Source organism: Dermacentor albipictus, chromosome 4, assembly GCF_038994185.2.
Source record: "Dermacentor albipictus isolate Rhodes 1998 colony chromosome 4, USDA_Dalb.pri_finalv2, whole genome shotgun sequence".
In the NCBI taxonomy this organism is placed as follows: Eukaryota; Metazoa; Arthropoda; class Arachnida; order Ixodida; family Ixodidae; genus Dermacentor; species Dermacentor albipictus.
Genome location: NC_091824.1, coordinates 84,345,933 through 84,369,341, shown reverse-complemented (window position 1 = coordinate 84,369,341; position 23,409 = coordinate 84,345,933). Strand labels below are relative to the sequence as shown.

General features: G+C 45.0%; 1 protein-coding gene across 1 annotated transcript in view; it reads left to right on the top strand.

Moving 5' to 3' along the window:
* The first annotated feature begins 18,106 nt into the window (after positions 1-18,106).
* LOC135901171 (fibrinogen- and Ig-binding protein-like) overlaps positions 18,107-23,409 on the top strand; it is a 33,703-nt gene continuing 28,400 nt past the window's right edge. Inside the window, exons 1-3 of the mRNA XM_065430846.1 lie at positions 18,107-18,171; positions 19,451-19,782; positions 22,686-22,855. Coding sequence (XP_065286918.1) covers positions 19,473-19,782; positions 22,686-22,855 — 480 coding nt within the window. The 5' untranslated portion in view covers positions 18,107-18,171; positions 19,451-19,472. The remainder of the gene's footprint in view (positions 18,172-19,450; positions 19,783-22,685; positions 22,856-23,409) is intronic.

The following is a 23,409-nucleotide window of genomic DNA, read 5'->3' as shown; positions in this document are numbered from 1 at the left end:
TGTCTCAGCAATACCTCTGGTTCGACCCGCTCGACCCAACTTTATGCAAACGAAGCTAATCATGATCGAAAGCGTCAGGGACAAAGAAAGTGTAGCATCGGCCAAAGTAATCTCTCGGTGCACATAAAGAAAACGCTAGCAGTTGTTTACGCTCCAACCTTTTACTAGGAGATGAACTGCACGGCGTCCTTTTTGCCTGTAACTCAGTGCCAGCGGTGCGGCGAAAAGCCGCGTGTCCTCCACGAAGAATTCTGGCACACACACACACACTCGGAACGCCTCTGCGGATTACGCCTCGCTCTCTGTCAACGCGCGGCGCCGTGCCAGGCTGCCGATGAAATAGATGGACGATGGCACGCACTGTTCGCCCGAAGCGTCCATCGCCTATCTCGCAGCCGCGCCGCTGCCGCCGCAGGCCTTGAACCCAATTCGCGCATCCGCCCGGCGCGTCCGCGGGCAAACATTTCCGAAAGGAGGCCGGCCCACCGCTGGCCCCGTGTACACACGAGTCACGTAGGAAGGGACGCACGGAAAGCGCGCGAGATAGAGGCACACACACACCACGCCCAAATCTAAAGGATTCGCGCCTGCAGACACGAACTAATAGGAGGCGCCGAGCATGAAAGCAGCCGCCCCGTCATCCAAAGCGCACATGTGGGATACACGTTGTCTGCGTCGTCAGGAGTACGGACTCCCCAGAAGGCGTGAACTGTGACAACGGTGTAACCCATTTCTCGCACGCGCACATTACAATGGCGTAATGACAGGGGCCAGTTTCGCAACCCTCCTACTGCGCTGGCGTTCTCCTTACTAATCGGACACCGCTGAGCATCACAATCGCGTGCCCGCGTATGTGTGTGTCAGAGAGGGAGTGGGGTGGGGGGGGCGGGGGGAGGTTACGGGCGTGTATGCGTTTCCACAGCAAACATTCAATCGACCTGTATCAATTTGGCACAAAATACAGTTCGGCGCGCGTTGAAGATGGGCCCATCGTACACATTACCTCAATGCGATTAGGAGGTTGCGTAATTTTGTAACGGGCAAGTCTCAACCGGATGAAAGGCATGCCTAATTTTTTCAGGTACCCGTATCTCTCGTAATACGGCATCGTTATTTCCCCAACTCTGATTTTCCCATTGTCTCAGCGCATCATTGCTACAGATACACCTGTGAAAACTTAAATTTTCTGAGCACGTGCGCGTTTGATCTCATGCGGTATTTTAGCAACTACCTTGTTACCCACGATGTATTTGCATGTATACCCTACACGGCACACAGAAACCCCCGTTGTGTAAGTGGCTTTTGGAGAGAAAGCAAATGCATAGATTCCCGTCACCTATAAGCCGCCTGATACAATTCCTTGTAACCCTGTTCACTGGTGACTTAACCAAGTCGTTCTGTTATGCTATTTTTTTATTGTAAAGCAACTTGCTTCACGTTGCAACTTCGCTTTTACTTTGCACAATATAGTCAGTTCTTTTATTTTCACCTTTAAAGCTTGTTTATGAGGTTGCTTTAAGCAACGCTTGCATGCTACATAGCATGCAATGCTATGTATTATGCAGCACGATATGCATGCGCGTTCTGTAATTCACAGACAGTGTATATGAAAGTGCAGTTGCACTGTAATGCAGACGACGCTCAGCTGTATCAAGCCCATCATCGACGCTTCGCTACCGCCAAATTTCCCTTACTTTCCTCCTTTCTTTCTGTCTTGCCGCAGATTTTTCGTGGCGTGTGTACAAGCACGGCCAGAATTTTAAGGATGTGGAGAGAAAACTTACGGCAGAACTCATCTCACGTGACTGCCGATGGTAATGCGGTTAGCATTCAAGCAATGTAGCGACACGTACTATTTCTGAAGTCAAGTTTGTTTACCATCTGTAGTTATCACTCTGATACTTAGGTTGCTTCGGTTACATCAGAATGCTTCAAACAAACACGTACCCCACGCAGAACAGGCTACATCACTACATGCCTGACCTATAGAAAACATTATATTGCGAAAATTGCCATAGCACACTCGACGTACATCACTTGCTCTGGACGTGTGGTCGGACCCACGCAAACAAAGATCAAGACTCCGCCAGGCTACAAGACGCATTACGCAAACCGGACCTGGCGGAGCAGCTCTGGACCGTCCAGCAAGCCCACGATGCGTCCAGGCAGTTACAACTCCCGGTCCCAACGTGGGAGTAGCCCGCTCTATGGGACCTTGCGCCCCGTAGCTCGCAGGACCTTTCTATAAAGTTACTCCATCCATCCATGTGGCATAATCCGGTGTCCACCCATATTGCTATGGCATTCGCTTGCCATAGTAACGCTTGAGCATGGCTGAATGACGACGACTGTATAACGCCAAAGAACTAACAACTATGGAGTGACAAAGAAGGAATGACGTCGATGAAACGAAAAAGGCGGTATGACAAAGGCGGTTGGTGACGAATGCGTGATGACGCCGGCATGAGAGGACGATTGAATGACGCGACGAGTGCATGATGACGATGGCAGCGTAAAGACGACGGTATATGACAACGGACGCATGATAGCAACTGTCTGGAGACGACGCCATGAGGAAGGTGCTACGATAACGACGGCTTAATCACGATTGAATGACGACAGCACAATTACGATAGAATGACGTCGAAGGAACGACGAAGGCAGTATGACGACCACAGCAGGATGACAATGGGATGACGTCACGAAGTAAGAGCAAAACGACAGCGTGACGACGACAGCATGGCAAGAGTTGGGTGACGAAACTAGAATGACAATAACAGAACGACTGCGAAGGAACTACGACCACAGTATGACCGCGAATGCATGACGGTGGCTATATGACGTCGACACAATGACTACGATGGCATGACGACGGTATGATAACAATCGGATGACAGCGAGTGTATGCCGACAATGGGGGGCGCAACGACGACTGTATCACGAAGCCTGTATGACGACTATGGCGTCCCGTCGACGGGGTGAAGGCGACGCGGTATGACGAGATGCGATATTAACGAAGCTAGAATAAGGGTGTTCATACAAGCAGGACAGCATCACCACCACCAGCACATACCTAGTGTGTGTGAAAACATTTATTGTAATGAGGTCCGGAGGCTCGGCTTCTTAAGCCAAGGCGGGCCGCTCCCACGTTGGCACTGTCAGGCGAAGCCTTTCAGCGACATCATGGGCCCTCTGGACTGCCCTTAGTTGGTCCTGAAACAATGGGCTTTGAATCCTTTTCTCCCACTGTGTCCATTCTTCAACGAGGTTGGGGAGAGTCGCGGGACACCCCGCCAGCATGTACCTAGTGCTTGGGCCACATACCTAGTGGCCCAAGCTGTTAGACAACCTGCCCCACTGGGCTGGCGTAGAAGGTGCGACGACGACGACATGACGCGAGTCGGATGAATAAAGCTGGAATAACGACAATGGACCTCCTAGGAGTCTACGGCGCTAACTTTACAATGTTTTTATATCTGCGATGCAAGCAAACAGGATCAAAAGCTTGCACTACTTAAAGAATCGAATGTTCGGTGGAATTAACAGCATCAGTGTCACGATATGTGAACTCCGAGAGTATCGCAATTCACCACCACCACCACCACCACAGTTTCGCAACTCCGTGTGTTCTTTTCCTGACGTATAGTCAGGCAATAAACATTTGCAGGAGACATTGAAATTAAATTCTTGGATATTGGGTGCCATAACCACGATCTGATTATGAGGCACGCCGTAGGGGCGAAACTCCGGATTAATTTTGACCAACTGGGGTTCTTTAACGTGCACCCGATTCACGCTACACGATCCTTTTTATTTTTTTTTGGTATTCCGCCCCTATTGGAGTGTGACCGCCGCGGTGGGGATCGTACCCGCGACCTCGTGCTCGGAAGCGCAGCGTCATAGCCACTGGGGAAGGTTTGGGGGAAAAGATTCACGATCACACGTTGGCAATCGCAGTACTTCTATAAGCTCGGCATTTCTAAATGGTTTTAATATTCAACAAGGTTTTTTTTTTTGTAACTGCAATGCAGTTGTTTTCAATGCGGATCTTCGATCGGGCGTTTCGATAACAGATCTCTTCTTTTTTAGTTCTATATAACGCAGAAAAACGGCGTAGCAGCTGTCAAAGGAGAGCAGTCGCGCGTTCCCCGCGAATCAAGATACAGAAAAAAGAACGACGGGAGTTGTGTATACAGCGATGGAAATAAAGCCCGCACGCAAGCCCGATCGCGGCTTCCGCGCGCGATCCACGTCTCCTCGACCGATCGAGGCCGCGCCTTCAAGGATCATGGGATTTGTGGCGCTCGGCGAGCTGATGAGAAACGCCGCCATGTGCAGTTAGAATGTAACGACAGGAAGGCGCCAAGGCGCGTGTATGCGTGCCGAAGCGTGTCTGTGTAGGTATACGACGCCCGCCGTTTATTATAGGCGGGTGTGCGTGAGCGCGCGCGTTGAGCGAAGTCCTGTCGAAACGGGCCGTTCTAAAACTCATACCCGGAATCGTAGTTCGCCAAGATTGAAAAAAAAAAAAAAACGCCGCCCTTCTTTTCTTTTTTTTCTCTCCCTCCTCCTGGCTTTGGTGCGAAGGTTGCAGTGCAAGGAAACGTCTCGCCTTGAGATAACCGCGCTCAATACATAAACATTAACAATCAACAAACCGTTAATGGTGGGGCGGCTGGTTGTTTCCGGTGGGGGTTGGAGCCGCCCGCGCTTTTATAGGAATACAGGCACCTGTGCCAAATGACCCTTTCTTCTTTTTTGTCTATTTCTATTCTCGTCTCGAATGCGGGTGTAACGCTGGCGAGATTTAGAAATATTGCGCTAAGCGCGGAATATTAAATACCGTATGGCGTCTTCGGAACTGCGCGAAGAACGGGACTATAGACAATCGGAAAGCACGAACTCAGACTACAGACATGTATTTATTTGAAAGACACATAGATATTGCTACGGAACAGTATTTACAATGACGAAGATGTGAGCAGTGAGAAGACGACGACGACGATTGGAGGCTATAGCGCGTGCTGTTGCCTCTTGGCCAAGTGCCCTGTTTACACCCGGTTTTCATCTGATTATTTCCTTTTTTCTCCAAACACAAAACGTTTACTTTTAAACTCACACGCTCAAATTGTTAACTCCCTTGTTATCATTATTATTTTTATGCACCTAATTAAACCACCCGATTCTTATCCAATCCCCCACTGTGGGTATGTGCCACGGCCACTCAGGACAACAACAAGTGCGGCCTATTCCCTTGTAAATATACTTGTATATAGCTGTTCGTCTGGTACGTCTTTATGTTACGTATGTTACGTCTTTTCCACGTAACATATCTGGTGGAGGTGCACGTTCCTTGTACCTCGTCACGGAGCTTCGCAGTGGACGGTACGTCGAGCCTTCCTTCATGGTTCCCGGCGACAACTCGACTCCGCCGGCTCCGACTCCTGCTGCCACTTCGACGACCTACATCACTCTCCCCGCTCCCCGTGATCCTGGCGTATTCTCGGGCAAAGATGGGGAAGAAGTCGATGACTGGATCAGCCTGTACGAACACGTCAGCCGCAAAAACCAGTGGGATCCTACTATCATGCTCGCCAACGTAGTCTTTTACCTCGGTGGCACACCTCGAGTTTGGTTTCGGACGCACGAAGATGAGCTCATCAGTTGGGATTCGCTTAAGCAAAAGCTCCGAGACTTGTTCGGTAACCCATACGGTCACCAACTTGCCGCGCAGGAGGCGTTATCCGGCCGCGTGCAGACGTCAACGGAGCCCTACGTCACGTACATTCAGGACGTCTTGGCTCTGTGCCGCAAAGTTAACGCACACATGACTGAGTCCGACAAAGTCTCCCACATCCTCAAAGGCATTGCCGATGACGCCTTCCACTTGCTCGTTTGCAACAACGTAGCGACGGTGGATGCTGTTACCAAAGAGTGCCGCCGCCTGGAACTCGCTAAAAGCCGACGTCTTGACCAGCAGTTTGCCCGTCTATCCAACACCCCAGCGACATCTTCCTGTGCCGACGCTCCTCGTCCCACCAACACTGGCGATGTTACCCGGATTGTCCGGCGTGAGATCGAGGCCGCCTATCCGGCTGCCTTCGACTCCAGCTCCTCCAACGCACCTGCAGTCACGGTTTCCCTGATCGAGGCAGTTGTCCGCCAGGAATTCGCGAACATGGGTCGTCACACCATCTGCTAAACGAACAGTGTCGCACGAACGCTCGTGTTTGCACAGTCTGGTCCCGGTCTTCCTGCGGTCCCCAAGAAATCACGCAATATGCACCGACAAGCTCGGTTTTGAACCATTCTTCAGTATATATACTATGGGCTTGCATGTATGAAGTGTACTTCTAGGGTGCAGTTGCAATAATAGAGCCACACAATGCCCTGGCGGGCAGCTGTATCATTGTCTTCTTCTTATTCTTCTTTTCTTTTTTTGGTTGCTGCATCGAATCCCGGCCGCGGCGGCCATGTTTCGATGGGGGCAAAATGCAAAAACGCCCGCGTATCGTGTATTGGGTGCCCGTTAGAGAACCCCAGGTGGTCGAAATTGGGAGTCCCGAGTCCCCCAGTACGGCTTGCCACGTAATCAACTCGGGGTTTTGGTACGTCAAAACCCACAAACTAATCTAATCTAATCTACCATTGTCTTTTGTCTGTTGGACAGCACACCGAACGCGAATAGAAGTCGACGTGCTCGAAAGTTTGCGGCTGTGAGCTAACAAATATTTAGGAGCGTGCGAATATCCGAAACTTTGCAATAACGAATACAGCTCCGCTCAAATTTCTTATCAAGATCGTCGGATATTTTTTCCCCGTCGTTTTTTTACAATATAATATCTTTTATACTTTTTCATACATTTCAGTTAGAAGAACAGATACGTTTCTTTATGATTTCCTCGGTTTCATATTATCTGTCGGCCTAAGGTGGAATTGCGACAAAGACTCAAATCCCTCCGCGGTTCCCGCTTTCCTTTTTCGTTTTTGTTTTTTCCCCTCTTTCAAGTTTATTTCGACAAGTAAAGGATTTGTGCAATTTCTTTCCGTCGAAAGACAGAGCGCGAAACCTCGCTCGTCAAAGCTCTACAGATTGTGCCATGCAGAAAAGATACTGTTACGATAAAACACCCCGTGTATATCCTCGAAAGTTGGCCGTATGAATTGGACGCTTGATATATCTATAGTCACGGAGCGGGCCAGCTCTGTAGGACGCGGAGGAGGCGTGTTCGATGCCCCCACGCTGGATGATAAACACGACACTGCGCGCGGGCGTCCTGAATCCCAATGGCGATAAAGGGGCCCGGCCGCTCGCGATCGTGTGATGCCAAGCACGTTTCCAGGACGCCGTCCCTGTCGAAGTATCGTGCGCGCACGTCCGTGCATGGCGGATGCCCTGCACGAGCTTGCGTGTGTGTGTGTGTGTGTGTGTTTTTTGCGTTCGTAAACCCAGGATGCGTATATGCATTGCCTGCGTTTTCGGTAGTCGGAACGGCAAACGACGGGAAGGATCGAGAAGCAGCGAGACCGGGAAGGTTTTGCCACTTCACCGCGGAGTCGCCGAGATTCTACTTTGTCAGTCACGACACGTCTTGAACGGGACAGAAAGCAACGGTACTGGCTTGTTCTTGTTGCTTGGTTCACGGCGCGTGCGTCATATACTCAGTTCCCTTTGACTGTCGCCGTGTCAGTATGGTATACAGGTTTGTGAACAAAAAAAAGATGATTAACTGTGCTCCGTAAATGTTTAACTTCTATGTTCGCGTCGTTTTTCTCGCCTCGACATCACACGCGAGCACGCGCACTTGCGCACGCGCGAACATGCATCTCATTTCTCTGCGGAGTGAATAGGGCAACCTTCATTCGGTGAGCTGCGGTAACACGTGAGTTACGAGGTGGTGCCGGTCGAAGTGAAGACATGCGAGAGGCGGAGCTCGCCAGGTTCACAGCCCTTGCGACTTCTGACTGTCCTATAGCGTGGAAACGCGCCATACATGAGTAGGGTTGCCAATCGTGCCGAATTTAGTGAGGAACTCCCGAATTTCGAGCAAAAGTTCCAAGTTTCGACTTGACCCAGCCAGGATGGTCAAATGTACCAACTCTTGCTCGTTTGCAAGTGGATGGCAATTAATAAACCAGATTTCCTTTTGCTAACGCCGTACAATTTTAAAGTGCACGCGTTCTTGTCTTTTCGTATTCTGTTGTATCGTCATAAACATAAAGGTGGATTTTGTCGTGGTTGTAGTTATGTTGTGTATAGGGAACCATTTACAGTCTCGCCCCTTAATGTAAATCTCGACATGAACTTTCCGCGCCTTCCCTCCAACGCACGCGGAGAGTCCAGGCCGGCCGTGGCTGCACATAGACAAGCGGCTGCTGGCACTCACTGGCAGTGTTGCCATATTTTTTTGCCGCGCGTCGCTAAACTGAGACAGGAAAGTCAATAAATTTCGGCCAAAATTTACAGAAAGGTCGCAAAAATTATCACTAGAACTTTTGAAGAAACTTTAAATAACGAAAGTGTTTCGGAACACTATGTAACGTTAGCTAATGTGGCATAAATCGTCTACCGAAGTGTTTCCCGTTTTTCTATAGTCTCCGCACAGGAAGGAATAAACAGCCAATTTACCTGCAAACTGTAGAGGGCTTTTTTATTTACTAATATATTTACATAACAACGGAAGAAGGAAGCTGGACTGGCGCACGCTTACCTTCATATTGTAAGGTTATAAATAAACACGGGTAACATGTTTTAATTGCTTAAAACGAAAATTAAGGCACATGGATCATACTATTCCTGCAGATTTTGTTGTTCTTGATTCTCGGGATAAGCGAACGATACTATACGACACGCGCTTAGTCTATAGCAATGTGCTGTTAATGCAGCGATGACAATTTCGTGATCCTTATACGTAGGTCAAATACTATACGATTCTGCCCCACGATTCACATATGTTTGCCCGAAAGCTGTGAAAAACGAAAGCGGCGCGTTCAGATTTGCGTGGTCGAGCCCAGCAGCTCCGACATCGGCGTGTTTCTGCAATCTATCTGTGTGATTATGCACCTGCTGCGTTCTGATGTCACCACACACTTTCTCACAGTTATTTATGGTAAATTATTTACTGAAACGTACAGTTGAGAATGTTCTCCAACCAAGCGTATATACTGAAACGACGGTCTCTGCAGCGCTATAGGTTATTTCAAATTGGCGTTGCAAAAAAATAGAATAAGGAACGCGCATCTTGATAGCACAATGCGAAGCCTGTTAGGATCACCGTGCGGTGAAGCACAAGCACAAATCGAACACCTTCAGTCCGAAGACAAGCGTTGCTTCATCATGGTCACAGAGCCCATGCGCCGCACCATCAATTTGGGTCACTTACTTGTAGTTTCTTTAGTAATAAAGTGCGTCCTGAAAGCAGTTTCCGCAGCGACTTTTCTAACTTCGAAGTCGCTAAAATGTCGCCATTTATTCTGTCATGTCGCTAAAATAGTGTCGCCCGTCGGTAAATTGTAAAATTTGTCGCTAAACAGACCGGAAAGTCGCGAAAATATCTAGCGAAAATATCGCTAAAATGGCAATACTGCTGAGAGGATCGGCCGTTGCCAGGCACTTTTCATATGCAATTATCGTCGATGGTCTTGCAGAATTTCTTTTTTTCTCTGCAAAGTTGTCGCAACCTCCACGTCATGCATTTTAGGCATTTCTGTTTGGAATTCAATACCATCTGATATGAAGATATCTACATTATTATCATTCAAGCGTAGAACGACGGAGCATTTCATGAACACTTTATCTGACGCGTAGTATAATTTAACGAACATGGAATTAATTAGATTTTGTTCACTTTATCATTACGCAATGTACTGTTCAATTACCGAGTTACTGAATTTTGCCTATAATTGATACTTCTTGTTGTTAGCTTTAGGTGCCATTTATCCTCATTTGAATTGTTGCATGTTATTTTTAAGATTTCTTCAAATATTTTTCTTCTTTTAACTGTGTGAATATATTTGTGATATTTTTAATAGATTTCTTTCTCTCTTACCGTTTATTTCCGATGATGATGTAGAAATTGTATAATGTATGACATGACTCACTTTTTGCCACCATCCTACTATCCTTTGTTCATGTGTTGTTAGGAGGTCCCCCCGACAGTTGTTACTTCGGGACCTCCGAAGGTGTACTTATACCCATCATGTATTTGATTTCATCCAAAATAAAGATTGATCGATCGATCGATCGATCGATCGATCGATCGATCGATTGATTGATTGATTGATTGATTGATTGATTGATTGATTGATTGATTGATTGATTGATTGATTGATTGATTGCACCATTTCTTGTATCTCTTAGTAACCATCCTTAAGCATCGCAGTTCCATGGTGTGTATTGCCTAGTATTCGGAAATGTTTAATCAAAAGGTACAAAGGAAACTTTTAAAAAATGCTTCCTCTGGATGTTTCATTTTATTCCATGTATTTGCTCTCAAGGCCGGAGCATTACAGAAAGGAGTGCGGGTTACAAGAATACGTAAATATATATAAAAGAATGTCACAGGCTTGCTTGCCCGACACACGCAGCCCAGTCACAGCGTAAGCTGGGTGAGCGCCCCCATAGGAGCTCGTAATGCTAATTACGGGCTCTAATGCTAGGAGCCTGTATGCAGATATGCTGATGAAATCTGTGGACTATCCAGAACAAGCACTGAGGATTTTCATGTTTGGGTATATATGAGAAGCTGCTGCATACATTCGGCCTTACTGATAGTGGGTCTGCGTGTAGTATAGCCCATTTACCGTTGCGGCAACAAAGCCATGCTATGGAAACGAAAAGAAAGCGATGGATTCTTTCCGCGTTGCCTCAATCGCTCGCTCGCGAACTTAACTCCGGCGTTGCCCCTCGACATGCGGCTTCCGAGCAACGTCGTAGCCAATGAGGAAATATGAGAACAATGGATCGCTAAAAAGAATCGTTGCGGAGTACTGCCCCTGAATATTTACCATAAATAACAAACATGTTCACATACACTGTGACCCCCCCCCCCCCCCCTGTTTTTAATGGGAGAGCCTTATAGGCGGACATGCAACCACTTTGTGGGTATCCGCCTGACGAAAAACGTGGACCGATCCCGAAGGCATGCAGTGCGGTCTAACACAGCTTCTCAAAGTGCTAGCTGTCGCTATAGGGAACAATGCGAGAAACTGCTCGTGGCGCATGCACCAGATCGTTCCAAGGGCCACTTTGGCACGGCGGAAGCATGCGTGCGATCGGGACTTATAGGTCAGGGCAAGGGGCTGCTGTGCTGGAAGACACAGGATCAGAGCGCTGAAGGGCGCGAATAGCTTTATCAATCACTTTATCGTTTACAATTCACTCGGTAATGATGCTGCTCATTTTCAATGTGCCTTCACTGTAGATAACTGCTGAAGATCTGCTTACTGCAGTGATGCGCATCACTCTATTGAAGATATATTTGTCTCTGTGCAATGCGCTTTTAACATAACTTTGGACCTTGACACAAAAAGAGTTGCGGACCAGATGAGATTCTCAATAATTTTCTGCATCGTTACTCCCTTTGGTGCAGTCGCTATTTAACGCTTATACTCCAGAAATCCCTATCGACTTGTATGGTTGTCACGGAAAACAGCACCCGCCGTGGTTGCTCAGTGGCTATGGTGTTGGGCTGCTGAGCACGAGGTCGCGGGATCGAATCCCGACCACGGCGGCCGCATTTCGATGGGGGCGAAATTCGAAATACACCCGTGTGCTTAGATTTAGGTGCACGTTAAAGAACCCCAGGTGGTCGAATTTTCCGGAGTCCTCCACTATACGGCATGCCTCATGATCAGAAAGTGGTTTGGGCACGTAAAACCCCATAATTAAATTATTACGGAAAACAGCAACACGTAATTCCTTTATATAAGTATGGCGACAAACAAATAACCTCTAATAAATTATAGGCCAATCTCTCTAGCATCCTACTCTTGCAAAATTCTGGACGGCTTAATACACGCGCATATTACAGAGTACCTTGACAGTAATAATATTTGGTCAGAATCTCGACATTGTTTTATCGCGGTTATAGGACTGCCGATAAATAGTTGGAATTTAGTCACGACGTCATTTCTGCACTTGATTTAGGTTACCAAGTTGGTGACACCTTTGTCGACTTCTCCAAAGCATTCTACACAGTCCCTCGCTCTAAGCATTTATGCAAGCTTGACTCATTATTGAATAATAGTTCTCATGTTAATGGGATTGCATGCTTTCTTGCCAGCCTTTCACCGTGCGTAAACACTAACTCTCCTGCCGTTGACGTATATTCCCGCGCGCCGCAGGGATCCGTCCTGGGGTCATTACTCTTCTTGCTGTATATTAATTGCCTACATACTAACATACCTGTCAATATACGCTTATATATACGGACGATTGCACACTTTACCAAATGATAAACTCACAAAATGGTCAAGTTCTTCTTAATGATGCTTTCTGATAAATTTTTCTCAGTGGTGAGGAACCGGGCAAATGACCATGAATTTTTAACAAAACCATATACGTCATTCTCCAACGTTTGCTTCCATCCATGTTTCCTTGTGAATTTAACGGTTGCGCACTAGAAAATGGGCCCGGATATAAATACCTATAGATCTTTATCTTGCCAGCAATATGTCATGGCCTCGTCACATAAGTTGTATCTGCATCAAAGCACTGAGAAAGCTGGGTTACTAACTGCATACTCTGCGCTCAGCTCGACTCTAAATACTAAATTAGACACTTTCAAATCACTTATCCGGCCAATCCTGGAGTGTCCCTGTGTGTTATGGAATCCATGTTAAGAAGAAAAAAAGGCATTCAGAAGCTGGAAATTATTCAGAAAAAAGCTATCAGGTTCAGCTGTATACCGCTGTTATGATAACAACATTTTCCCTGTCTTCTAAACTTTCTGCGTTAAATCCAACTACTCTCAGCACCCGTCGCTACACATAATTCCTAAAGCTTTTGTACACCTTTGTTAGTTAGCCTAACTTCTCTTCTCCTATAGCTCTTAGCCCATACATAAAATTCGCGCTACCATCCTCATCTTGTACGCATCACCGTCTTAATATTGCACCCTATTCGTCACGAACTGACGCTTTTAAATCGAGTTTTTTTTTTTTTCCCTGTAACTTGGAAGTCACTACCTGGAGCAATTAATTCTCTTCCGTTGTGCAATTTATTGCTCAACTAGAGTCTTATTGATCCTTCTTGTTTATGGTTTGCTCTGTATAGTGCTTGTATATTCATACCGTTTGAGTGCTGCACAATTGTATATTTCCTCACTCCTGTCACAGCCCTAAAAGGGCTGCAGTATTGGAAAATAAATAAATAAAGATTATAAAAATACAAACCTCCGTCACCGTTTTATGCATTGAATCGCAAAAGTAACTAAAGTGCCCGCGCATTTTGTCGCACACTTTGGGTATGAGTGTGTCGAAAATGGTGAAATCCTAAAAATTCGTTCCAAATGGATGCGCCTAAACTTCGTAAATAACAATATGTCTCGTAAAGTAACTAATTAAAAAGATAATTTATGAATTATATTAATCGATCGATTATGCATTTCAATTTGTTGTGCAAGTAATGTCCGGCTCTGAGTAAGCCAGCCCAGTGATTACAATTAAGTTGTCCGCCACAGGATTTACAAACCCGCTTATAAACCATAGTCATGATGAAGAAATTGCGGTCACTAACCAAGTCAAGGTGAAAATAACACAGTGACCTCAGTGACCAATAACACAGTGACTGTGTTATTTTCACCTTGACTTGGTCAGTGACCGCAATTTCTTCATCATCGGGTTACCTGACCAGACGAACTTTCGTCGAACTCTTGACTATACACCATAGACCTTCCATGTTTTTGGAAAGACTATGGTATTACTCACAAGTGGATAGACCCACGTGAACCTTTAAGTCGCGTTCTCCTCGTTCCCTGCCCACAAACATGGCGGCGCCTTCGCATACTGCGCGGACTATGATCGTTTCCACCGAAGAGGTTCTTCACCCGCTGGCCCTGTTCCGTCGGCGGATCCTTGCTCGGACGCTTACGTCACGTCTGCTGCACAGCGGAACCACGCTTCGACGTGCGTGCCTTCCTGTTTCCACCCTCCACGCCCTCTGTTTCTGTTCGCTTTGCACTCCGGGCTCATTTAATTCGCAGTTGTGCTATTGCGCTTGTGTGTACGCGTGCGTGTTCAAGTGCCTATTTACGTATGTATGTATGTATGTATGTATGTATGTATGTATGTATGTATGTATGTATGTATGTATGTATGTATGTATGTATGTATGTATGTATGTATGTATGTATGTATGTATGTATGTATGTATGTATGTATGTATGTATGTATGTATGTATGTATGTATGTATGTATGTATGTATGTATGTATGTATGTATGTATGTATGTATGTATGTATGTATGTATGTATGTATGTATGTATGTATGTATGTATGTATGTATGTATGTATGTATGTATGTATGTATGGACGTACGTCTCTCAGTTTTTCTTTCTTTTTTGTTTTCAGTCGCCGCACGCGAGCTCCGTGCCCGCCACAGTGAGCTGTTCACTTGAGACGCGACTGAAAAATTGTGTAAGCACTTGTGAGGCTTTCATGAGTGCTAGGATCGTCAATGTGTTTGTCAATGTGGATTGTCAAGTCTGATATATATAATTCAAGGAAAAGTTCTGTAGGTCCGGTGCATAGGTAGTTGAAGAAAGGAAGGGGCACACTTAGGTAAATTGCATGTTTAATGGTATAACGTTCCGGCATTCTAAGTTTCTGACAAAGTCCGTGCCACGGCGGAAACGTTAAACCCTTGGACATGCAATTTTCGTAAGTGTGCCCCTTCGTTTCTTCAAATATATATATATATATATATATATATATATATATATATATATATATATATATATATATATATATATATATATATATATATATATATATATATATATATATATATATATATATATATGTATATAGACCCACCACTGATCCACAGTTGCTTAGTGGCTGTATGGCGTTGGGCTGCCAAGCACGAGGTGGGATCGAATTCCTTCCGGCCACGTCGGCCGCATTTCGAAGGGGTTGGAATGCGCAAACACCCGTGTGCTTAGATTTAGGTGCACGCTAAAGAACACCAGGTGGTCCAAATTATTCCGAGTCCCCCACTTAGACGTGCCTCATAATCAGATACTTGTTTTGGCACGTAAAACCCCATAGTTTAACTTTTTAGACCGACCTTCCTTGAGAGAGGTCGGTCTCAGGCCGGAACGTCAGCAATAAATGGTTGTTTTTCAAGAAGTTTATCAAATAATTTTTTTTCAATTATACCCTTGTGGCAAGCATAGATACTTCTACCTTAAGACACACACACACACACACACACACACACACACACACACACACACACACACACACACACACACACACACACACACACACACATATATATATATATATATATATATATATATATATATATATATATATATATATATATTGTATATATATATTGTATATATATGTATATATATATTACAGGGCGTGTGTCGACTGAGCTCCTGAACAACACTTCGCATTGTGGTGAACGCAGTATAAATCGCGGATCCGGCACATCGAACAGGTGGGATGCAATGCTCACGCATTTGTCTCGCATTTACAGCTAAATCACCACCGCATTTTTTTACTAATTGCTTAATTTGTTTTTCACTGATTTCGGTTCCTACTTTCATTTATTTTATTCCTATTAAGTCTTCTTGTTTTTACTTCTCTAAGAATCATGCAGAAATACGTTTGAGAGGGGAGGGGGGAGGGTTGCTTAGTATTTGTCAGTTTCAAGAGCAGTGTGAGGAGTGCAAGAGGAAACGGGGCACAAAGATGGGTAGTTTTTACGCAGCGTATCACGAAGGCACATATTACCTACGTCGGCACTGTACATGTTGCATTACACCACGTACATTACACACCACCATCCCCTGCAGGAAAAAAAGAACAATATCATCATAACCGTTGAGAAATATATATGGTGCCTCCAGTGGAACAGGCGGGGATACTGACCACTATGTACTTACGAGAAATGTATTACTTTAAAGAAATGTATATATTTGGCGTCCGTTGCAGCGACCCCGCTGCCGGAGTGATTATAAGCAGCGCACAAGCAGCGCACGACGGTTGTTTGACAGTGACAGTTTCCAACGGCCGTTCAATGACTCGAAATGACACACAGCGTTTACCGAAACCGTCCGGGCCAGCGCACAAATGAAATGGTGTCACGAGGCCTACGCAGTTGATCGCAAAGTCGTCACACTGTCATCATAAAGTCGTGGGAGGTTAACTACACACTCTGGATACAAATTCATGATATACCGTACGTAAAACCATATGCACAACTTATCGACGTAAACCTGCAGTCTTTCCTTAAGAGCGAAACTCGATAAGAAAAAAATAAAAGCTAGGCTGCCATACATTTAATTCCACAATATCAGCCACTCAGAAAAACGCAGTGTTTTAATACCGTTCGCTTGGCCCGATAGAGCGAGGGCGCGCGACAGGAGATTTGGCATGAGGGCTTCCTGTGTGTGCGGTGGCATGGGTGCGCGTCATGAACAGCACTAGAGCAACTCTAAAGAAAAAAGAAAAAAAAAACACATTTTCTGATAGTCTTCGCACTCTTTCAAGATGATCTGATTCAAGATGACCCCAGAAAAAAAATTCTGGCTGCGCCACTGTACAGGACACACAGTACACGTACAGAATCGATTTGCTGCCACAAAGGCGTAGGAAGCAGCTGTCATTGGCGTATGGTGGACTTATTATTTTTGTCCATTGTGACATAACAACGACAAAAAAAAAAACTTCTTTTTAAGGCGTTGTGGTTGAACGCGTGGTTTATTAAAGCGTGGTAGGACTGCCTTACCAGCAATGCTGTGGCCGTCGACGTCTCAGGTCTTCCGGTAATTAGTAAACTGTATATGTTTACGAGTAGGAAAAAGCTATAACTATAGCGGCTTGTTGAAAGCGCACTCTGGTAATGACTAATGCAGTGAATGCTGCAGCAAACTGCGTGGTTCAGGTATTCGTTGCCTGAAGGGATTTTCAAATATTTTCGCCTCCTGTTTAATTTTACAACACTTATTTCATGGAAGAGTAGCGTGGACAACTCAACAGCCCACCCGCCTCCTTAAATAAGCGTAACGCTAAACCCATACATACCATCGCCCAGAAACAAGATATTTGCGTCTGCAGGGGGTACATGTGCTCTACATCTGCGACCAGAAAGGACAAATAAACGATTAAAGAACTGCCTAGTCTAAGGTACATATATTTAGACGATGCTTTCCATTTTGCATTCTTTTTGACGTTCGGCATTAGTTTTGACAACCACTCCGCCGTTATGTTGACGACGAGGCGAATGATGTGGTATCAACCATCAATTCATACAAAATATTCATACAAATGTCCCCTTTGTAATGATTTATATCACACCACATGGGCGTGCCCCAACGTGAAAGCGGCCCCGCAAATACCCAACCCCACACCCGAGCAGTGGGAGGCCGTGCTGACTAGTTCGGACCCTCGTAACCAGCAGCAACTGGTGCGGCGGGCCCGGGAGACAGCAAGTGCCGCAGGAGCCCTGGACTAAGGGCACCTCCCGCACAAGCAAAAAGACACCTGCTTGTCCTTTTTTTTTTAAATAGATGTTTCTCCTCCTCCTCACCACACCAAATTTATACCTAACGTCCAGGCTCTTTCTGCAAGCTTGGCTGTGGTATTTCTTGTCGCCAGTTTGGGTTTCATACATTGGCTGGGCAGTTAAAAATATGTATATATTTTCGATTACATTGCGGCCATTCATTTCAAACCAATCCAAACTTCGCGCCTCACACGCATGCGTCACAAGGACGTCACCAGTAATGTTTAGCTCACGTAAGGGTAAATGAAATATTACAATTGGTAAAAAAGGTTGCAATGCAGGGCACAGTAATCTTTTATAGCTGTTTTTTAACGATCTGCATTATAAATAGTAAAATCTTAGAAAAAGAAATTGTCACGTGATGTTGTGACTGGTGGATTCGTCATTCCATTCCGTGCATCGCTGTTTCGTATCGTACCTTGCGTCTGGTAAGATGTTTTCGCTTTTTATCGCTTTTTCCTGCCAAACATTGCAACGATGACTCACCCTTAGTGACTAAGGATTTGCCGAGCTTTCTGTGGTTCTTTATTATTTAACAGGAAAGCGATAAGCACTGTCGCCCAACGTTGCATAGACATATTCCACTCTCACTGTTTGTAATCTACGTGACGTCGTTTGCTTCCACATTGAAAAATGAATTGCTTGAGAAACACAAATAATTACACGCGCTCTGCTTTGCGAATTGAATATTTGTTTACCTGAGCCAAAATGCGCTCGTGTCATGGAGGGCTTGTGATAACCTTGCCTACTTGCGCGCTGATGGTTGTGTTACCTGGAGCGAGGGGAGACCTCCGTGAGGACTCAATAAGCTGAAGTCGATAAGATAATTGCGTCTTGCGAGACGTCATTGGCAAATTGTATCTGCGCAGATGTCCGTCTGTTGGGGAGCTTACGATTTGGAGAACGACCCTTGACAAACGAGGCACGCTCAGTGCTGCTACAGGTGATCTTAGCAGCGCATTTTGCGTCGGGAACTAGGTCGTGGATTGGTAAACTTTCATTGTCTTTCATCTAAACAGCGTTGAGGTTATTTCTCAAGCTGAAAGACAGACAGTGCGTCTTGATTATTTTTACGCTTGTGCTTGCGCGTTCGCAAATAAGGGGCCAGAGAGGCGTCTTTATCAGATCTGTCATGCCTAGTCGCGCTGCGGTTTACTTCCTGTTGCACCTTTTTTGTCGGAGAACTTGCTCTCGCATGGTATGCGCTGCACACTTCGCCTACTGAGTGACGTTTATATAAACCCTTATCATGCGCGAGAGAGTGCGACGTGATAAGTTGGCTATGTCGGCTGTCGACAGCAGATCCCGTAGACACCTTGCGCTGAAGCTTACCGCAGTCAGATCGCCGGATTAATTTGCTTTATCGCGATAACTTTTTGCACAGTGTGCAACAGCGCCCGAGCAGGCGCCATAGCGAGCGGAGAAAGTAAAATTGGAAAGACGCAATGTCGATTTGCGATGACGCATCGGAAAGCTCGTCGCGACTCAAGGAACGCGCTCGAGCGCTAAGCACGACCATACCCTAGCTTGGGCTTTTTGACTGGGCGAAGCTCGGTCTGAAGCCGTCTGTTGACATAAATGAGAGTCGCAGCATCCTTAGGCCGGCGCATGGTGCCTGTTTGACGATCGAGTCACATGTTTACCTGAGCCCTTTCCTTTCACTTTGCCCGAGTTTACCCCTGTTTGCAAACGCAATATTTGTTTCAGTGTTTGCAGGCAATCCAAAGAAATGGAAACTCCGACCGCGGAGACCGCCGTCGACCAAAACAGCAGCAACCAGCAAACACAGAGCAGTTACGGTGGGACGGATGGATTTTCACTGGCAGACATCGGAGCTTACTTTAGCGCTCCTGCTAGACGTACCTTTGCCACCTGGGAGGAACTGGAGCTTGAATTGCACATCTCGGGTCCCTACGTACCAAGCAGCTGTTTCATCGAGGTTTGCACGGCAGAGTCAATGAAACAAGCCACACTGATCCCTTTTGACAAGTGGGTCCAGCAAGCTGTTCCTGACACCTTTAACATATTCATCTCTCAAGGTGAGATTCCTTTTAAACAAGGCTGCTACAGACACTACACTCAACATATTTACTTGATTGTAACCGGCACATTTTTGTGTTGAAATTTAAAATTACGTGCATGATAGAATCAAGTATGAAACAAAAAGTACTATAGTGACAACCTGTTATGATTTGCATTAAAAATTGCTGTGTAATCTAACACGCATGTCACTTAAGTTGGAACTGCGGAATTGTTTGTGTCCAGTTAGTAACTTGGTTAGGCTATATGATCCAGAACCCGTTTAAGAAATGCAATATCTGAGCTTCCACTTAGAGCACTGAAGATGAGGTGCTGTAACCTGTTGTGTCTCAGAAGCTATAAATGCACTTTTCCAATAGAGAATAAATCGCTATTTCTCTTACCATGGAAATCTGGTAACTGCACAATTAGATATTATTTTTCATTTTCCTAATTGTGAAAACTGACTGCATGTTACAATTCCTGACATTGCATTCTTCATTTGTGTCTGAGAAGTGTGCGTAAAAATTGACGGTGCCTTAGAATCGTGTAACTACAGTAAGTGCTGTAGCTGTGAAACTTGCTATCATATTATGGCTAGTGCGGCTTTGATACTGATAGTTTTAAACAGACAGGTACTCTGTTGCTCTGTCTTATACCACCACTACCTCTCGTTACACAAGGCCTGTGCACTTTGAGTGGTGATGTTACAAAGCAGGGCTGAAGACTCTTGAAAGCGATAATGTATAAGAGGGAAGGAAATTCTGGGGATACAGAAGTGGTGCCGAACTGCATTGTTCTGCTGTTTGTCAATGATGCACTTGCATTGCAAAATGTTGTACTGTGCGCATACATCCTTTATTACCTACAAGTGTGCTCTATTGCTCACTTTAACTTCACACACACACACACTGGAACGATTGAGAGAATGCGTGACATGTTTACTGCTTGGAAAAGACCAGGACAATGAATGAAGCATGAAGAATAACACGGGTAGTACACTCAACTATTTTATTCGTTTCAGGTGTGCAGCTATATATACACAAATATTTTATGCATGCAGAGTGCTACGATAAGTTGACATGTCTACGACGCCCAAAAGCTGTATTCACATGATGGAGTAAATCGCGATTTGAGCTCTCGGATTGCGTATCACATAATCATGCATCACCCATTCCTGTGGTGCTCCCTCAACGTGCTTGACGGCTTCACGATACTGCAGAAAGCCAAATCACTGTTGGCATTTTCGGCCATGTTGTGTTTGTGCTGTTGGTGCGAGAATAGAGCTGCTTGTACACACTGTGATTGTCTGTTGTGAGTGTTATTTGCAAAATGAACCGATGCACGTTGCATGACAAGTTACTGATTTATCCGCGATCACATCCGTTAGTGAGCTTAGCTTAATGTTGCAGCGACTTGTCAAAGAGTGCAGAGATGGAGAGAGAGTGCCGAGCAGTGTTTCGGTAGTCACGGTGCACGCATTGACAAAGCTTTTGAAGCACGTGCTGCATTCTGCGCACTTTTGCTAGACACTCTCTGGCATTCGAAAAATTTCTTGTGGCTTTAGGTCAAAATTAACTCTCTGATAAGCACAGCCAGCAACATTGTTCATTGCCTGCTAACATGGGATTTTATGGGTAATCTAATGACTTGGCTAAGCAGTTGTATGGGATTCTGCAAAGTGGAGGAACATTTATGAAAGAAAAAATTGTCATCCGCTCAAATGTAGCACGAAGCTGCAAAAAACCCATCCGGGTTTCTCTGAAAGAAAACTTTGCAGTTGAGGAACAATTCGTCGTGGGCTGGGATTAAAACCTAGGACAAATGCCTCTTCGGGGTAGTCGCTCTAGCACTAATGCAGATGATATTCATTGCCTGTGCAAAATAAATAAATAAAAAAGATCTTTTCTTGCCCTTTTGGTTTGAAGTGGGTGATTCCTATTGCCTCTTGTTTCTTCCAGTCATCTAGTTTTACTAATATCTTTATTGCTTGCATTCTATGAAACTTGTGCAGCTTGGCATCCACCAGCCATCTGGAAACATTTCTAGAGTGCAACATGTTTTTTTTTAAAGAAAATCGCTGTTCTAAAATACCTTCTGCTGTTTTTAGGGTTCACGTAGGCCCGCACACTATTTATTTCAGCAAAATTGTGCCTGTAAGACCGAGTAACTGGTCACCATGATAATTCTGGAGCTTGTGACATGTAGCGCTACATTGAGCACTACATTGTGTACAACCTGAATAAAGACAGCCTTGTCTTGAAGAGGCTGCCACAATAATTATTTAGGAAAGACTTGATGCTGCAAGAATGCCTTGCACAAAACAGGAGTGTGCAGTTGTGATGCAAGAAGATCTTATGCTGCAAGAATGTCTCCCAAAAGAATGGGAACATAATTGTACTGAATAAACTGGAAAGTTCAAAGGAAAACAAAATGCTTATGGCACTAGCTCTGGCAAGCTGCTCTCAGGTCCTCACCACATAATTTTCAGTCAATCAAGCTTTATTGTAAGTGCAACAGTAGTGATACATGGTAGAATATGCAGAAAGAGGTCCCTGGTATGCAAACTGCAGGCAAGACTTCCTATAGTAAGACAGTTAAAAATTAATATAAAGAACAAATAGCAAATACTAAAATCAAAATGTTGGCAATAAGAGCATAAGAGTATTTCAGTGGCTAGCTTTAGAATCAATGTGAAACACTCAGTGAAAATAATTTAATAGAATGCAGCAGTTAACTATATAATAAAAATAATTTTAGATTTTGCTTTAATACATGTACATGAATAGGCATTATTTCCTTCATTTGTGGTGTTAGTATGAAAATGAAGAAAAAAAGATGACACTATTTTTTCCATAATTCATATGTACTTTAGAAATTTGTTTGAGCAGTGGACAGTGATGCTCTCCCTTCGTTCCTGCAGATCACAGACTCAAGCCCGAGAGCGATTATGTGGCACGTTTTCTGCATGAAGGAATTGCTGTTGCTGTTAGTGAGAGCTTCTCTTTCACTGAATGTGACAATACTGACGAGCTGTTTGTGCTGAGCGTGAAAGAACTTCGTGATCTCACTGCCTACCGGAAGCACTTTCGGGTAAGTAATGATTCCACTGGTACTCCGTTTCATAGATAGCGGGCAATGTTACTAAGGCTAGAGAGACTTTTCTCACTGCTCTTGTTCCCTACAAAAGAGTAGTGCATTGCACATGAAAGAAAGACATAGGTATGCGTCACGTAATGTCATTTAACATAGAGTCTCATATTTTTGTCTCTCAAAATATGACCTAATTAACACATAGCCATGGCGCACCAATTGCACTCTTAAACACAAAGTATGTCGCATTATGGCTGGAGGACAAATATGTACAAATGTGGTTTGATCTAATCTTACGGCCACAAGTTGTAATTGCAATATGTGAAGCAGTTCCGTAAAAAGCTTTACGGGTCATAAACAGTTGCACTGCGAAATGCACCAAGGAGTAGCTTCTATAGTGCTGTGTGCTAATTATGAAATGGAGTATACATATACTTACAGTGCACTGCGACTTTGAGTGCATGCTTCGTCCCTGGACAGAGTATAAGGCTGCCACAGAAAACCCTCGATTAGTATTTCGAGCACTTATAGCACCTTAGATTTGAAGTGAAAGT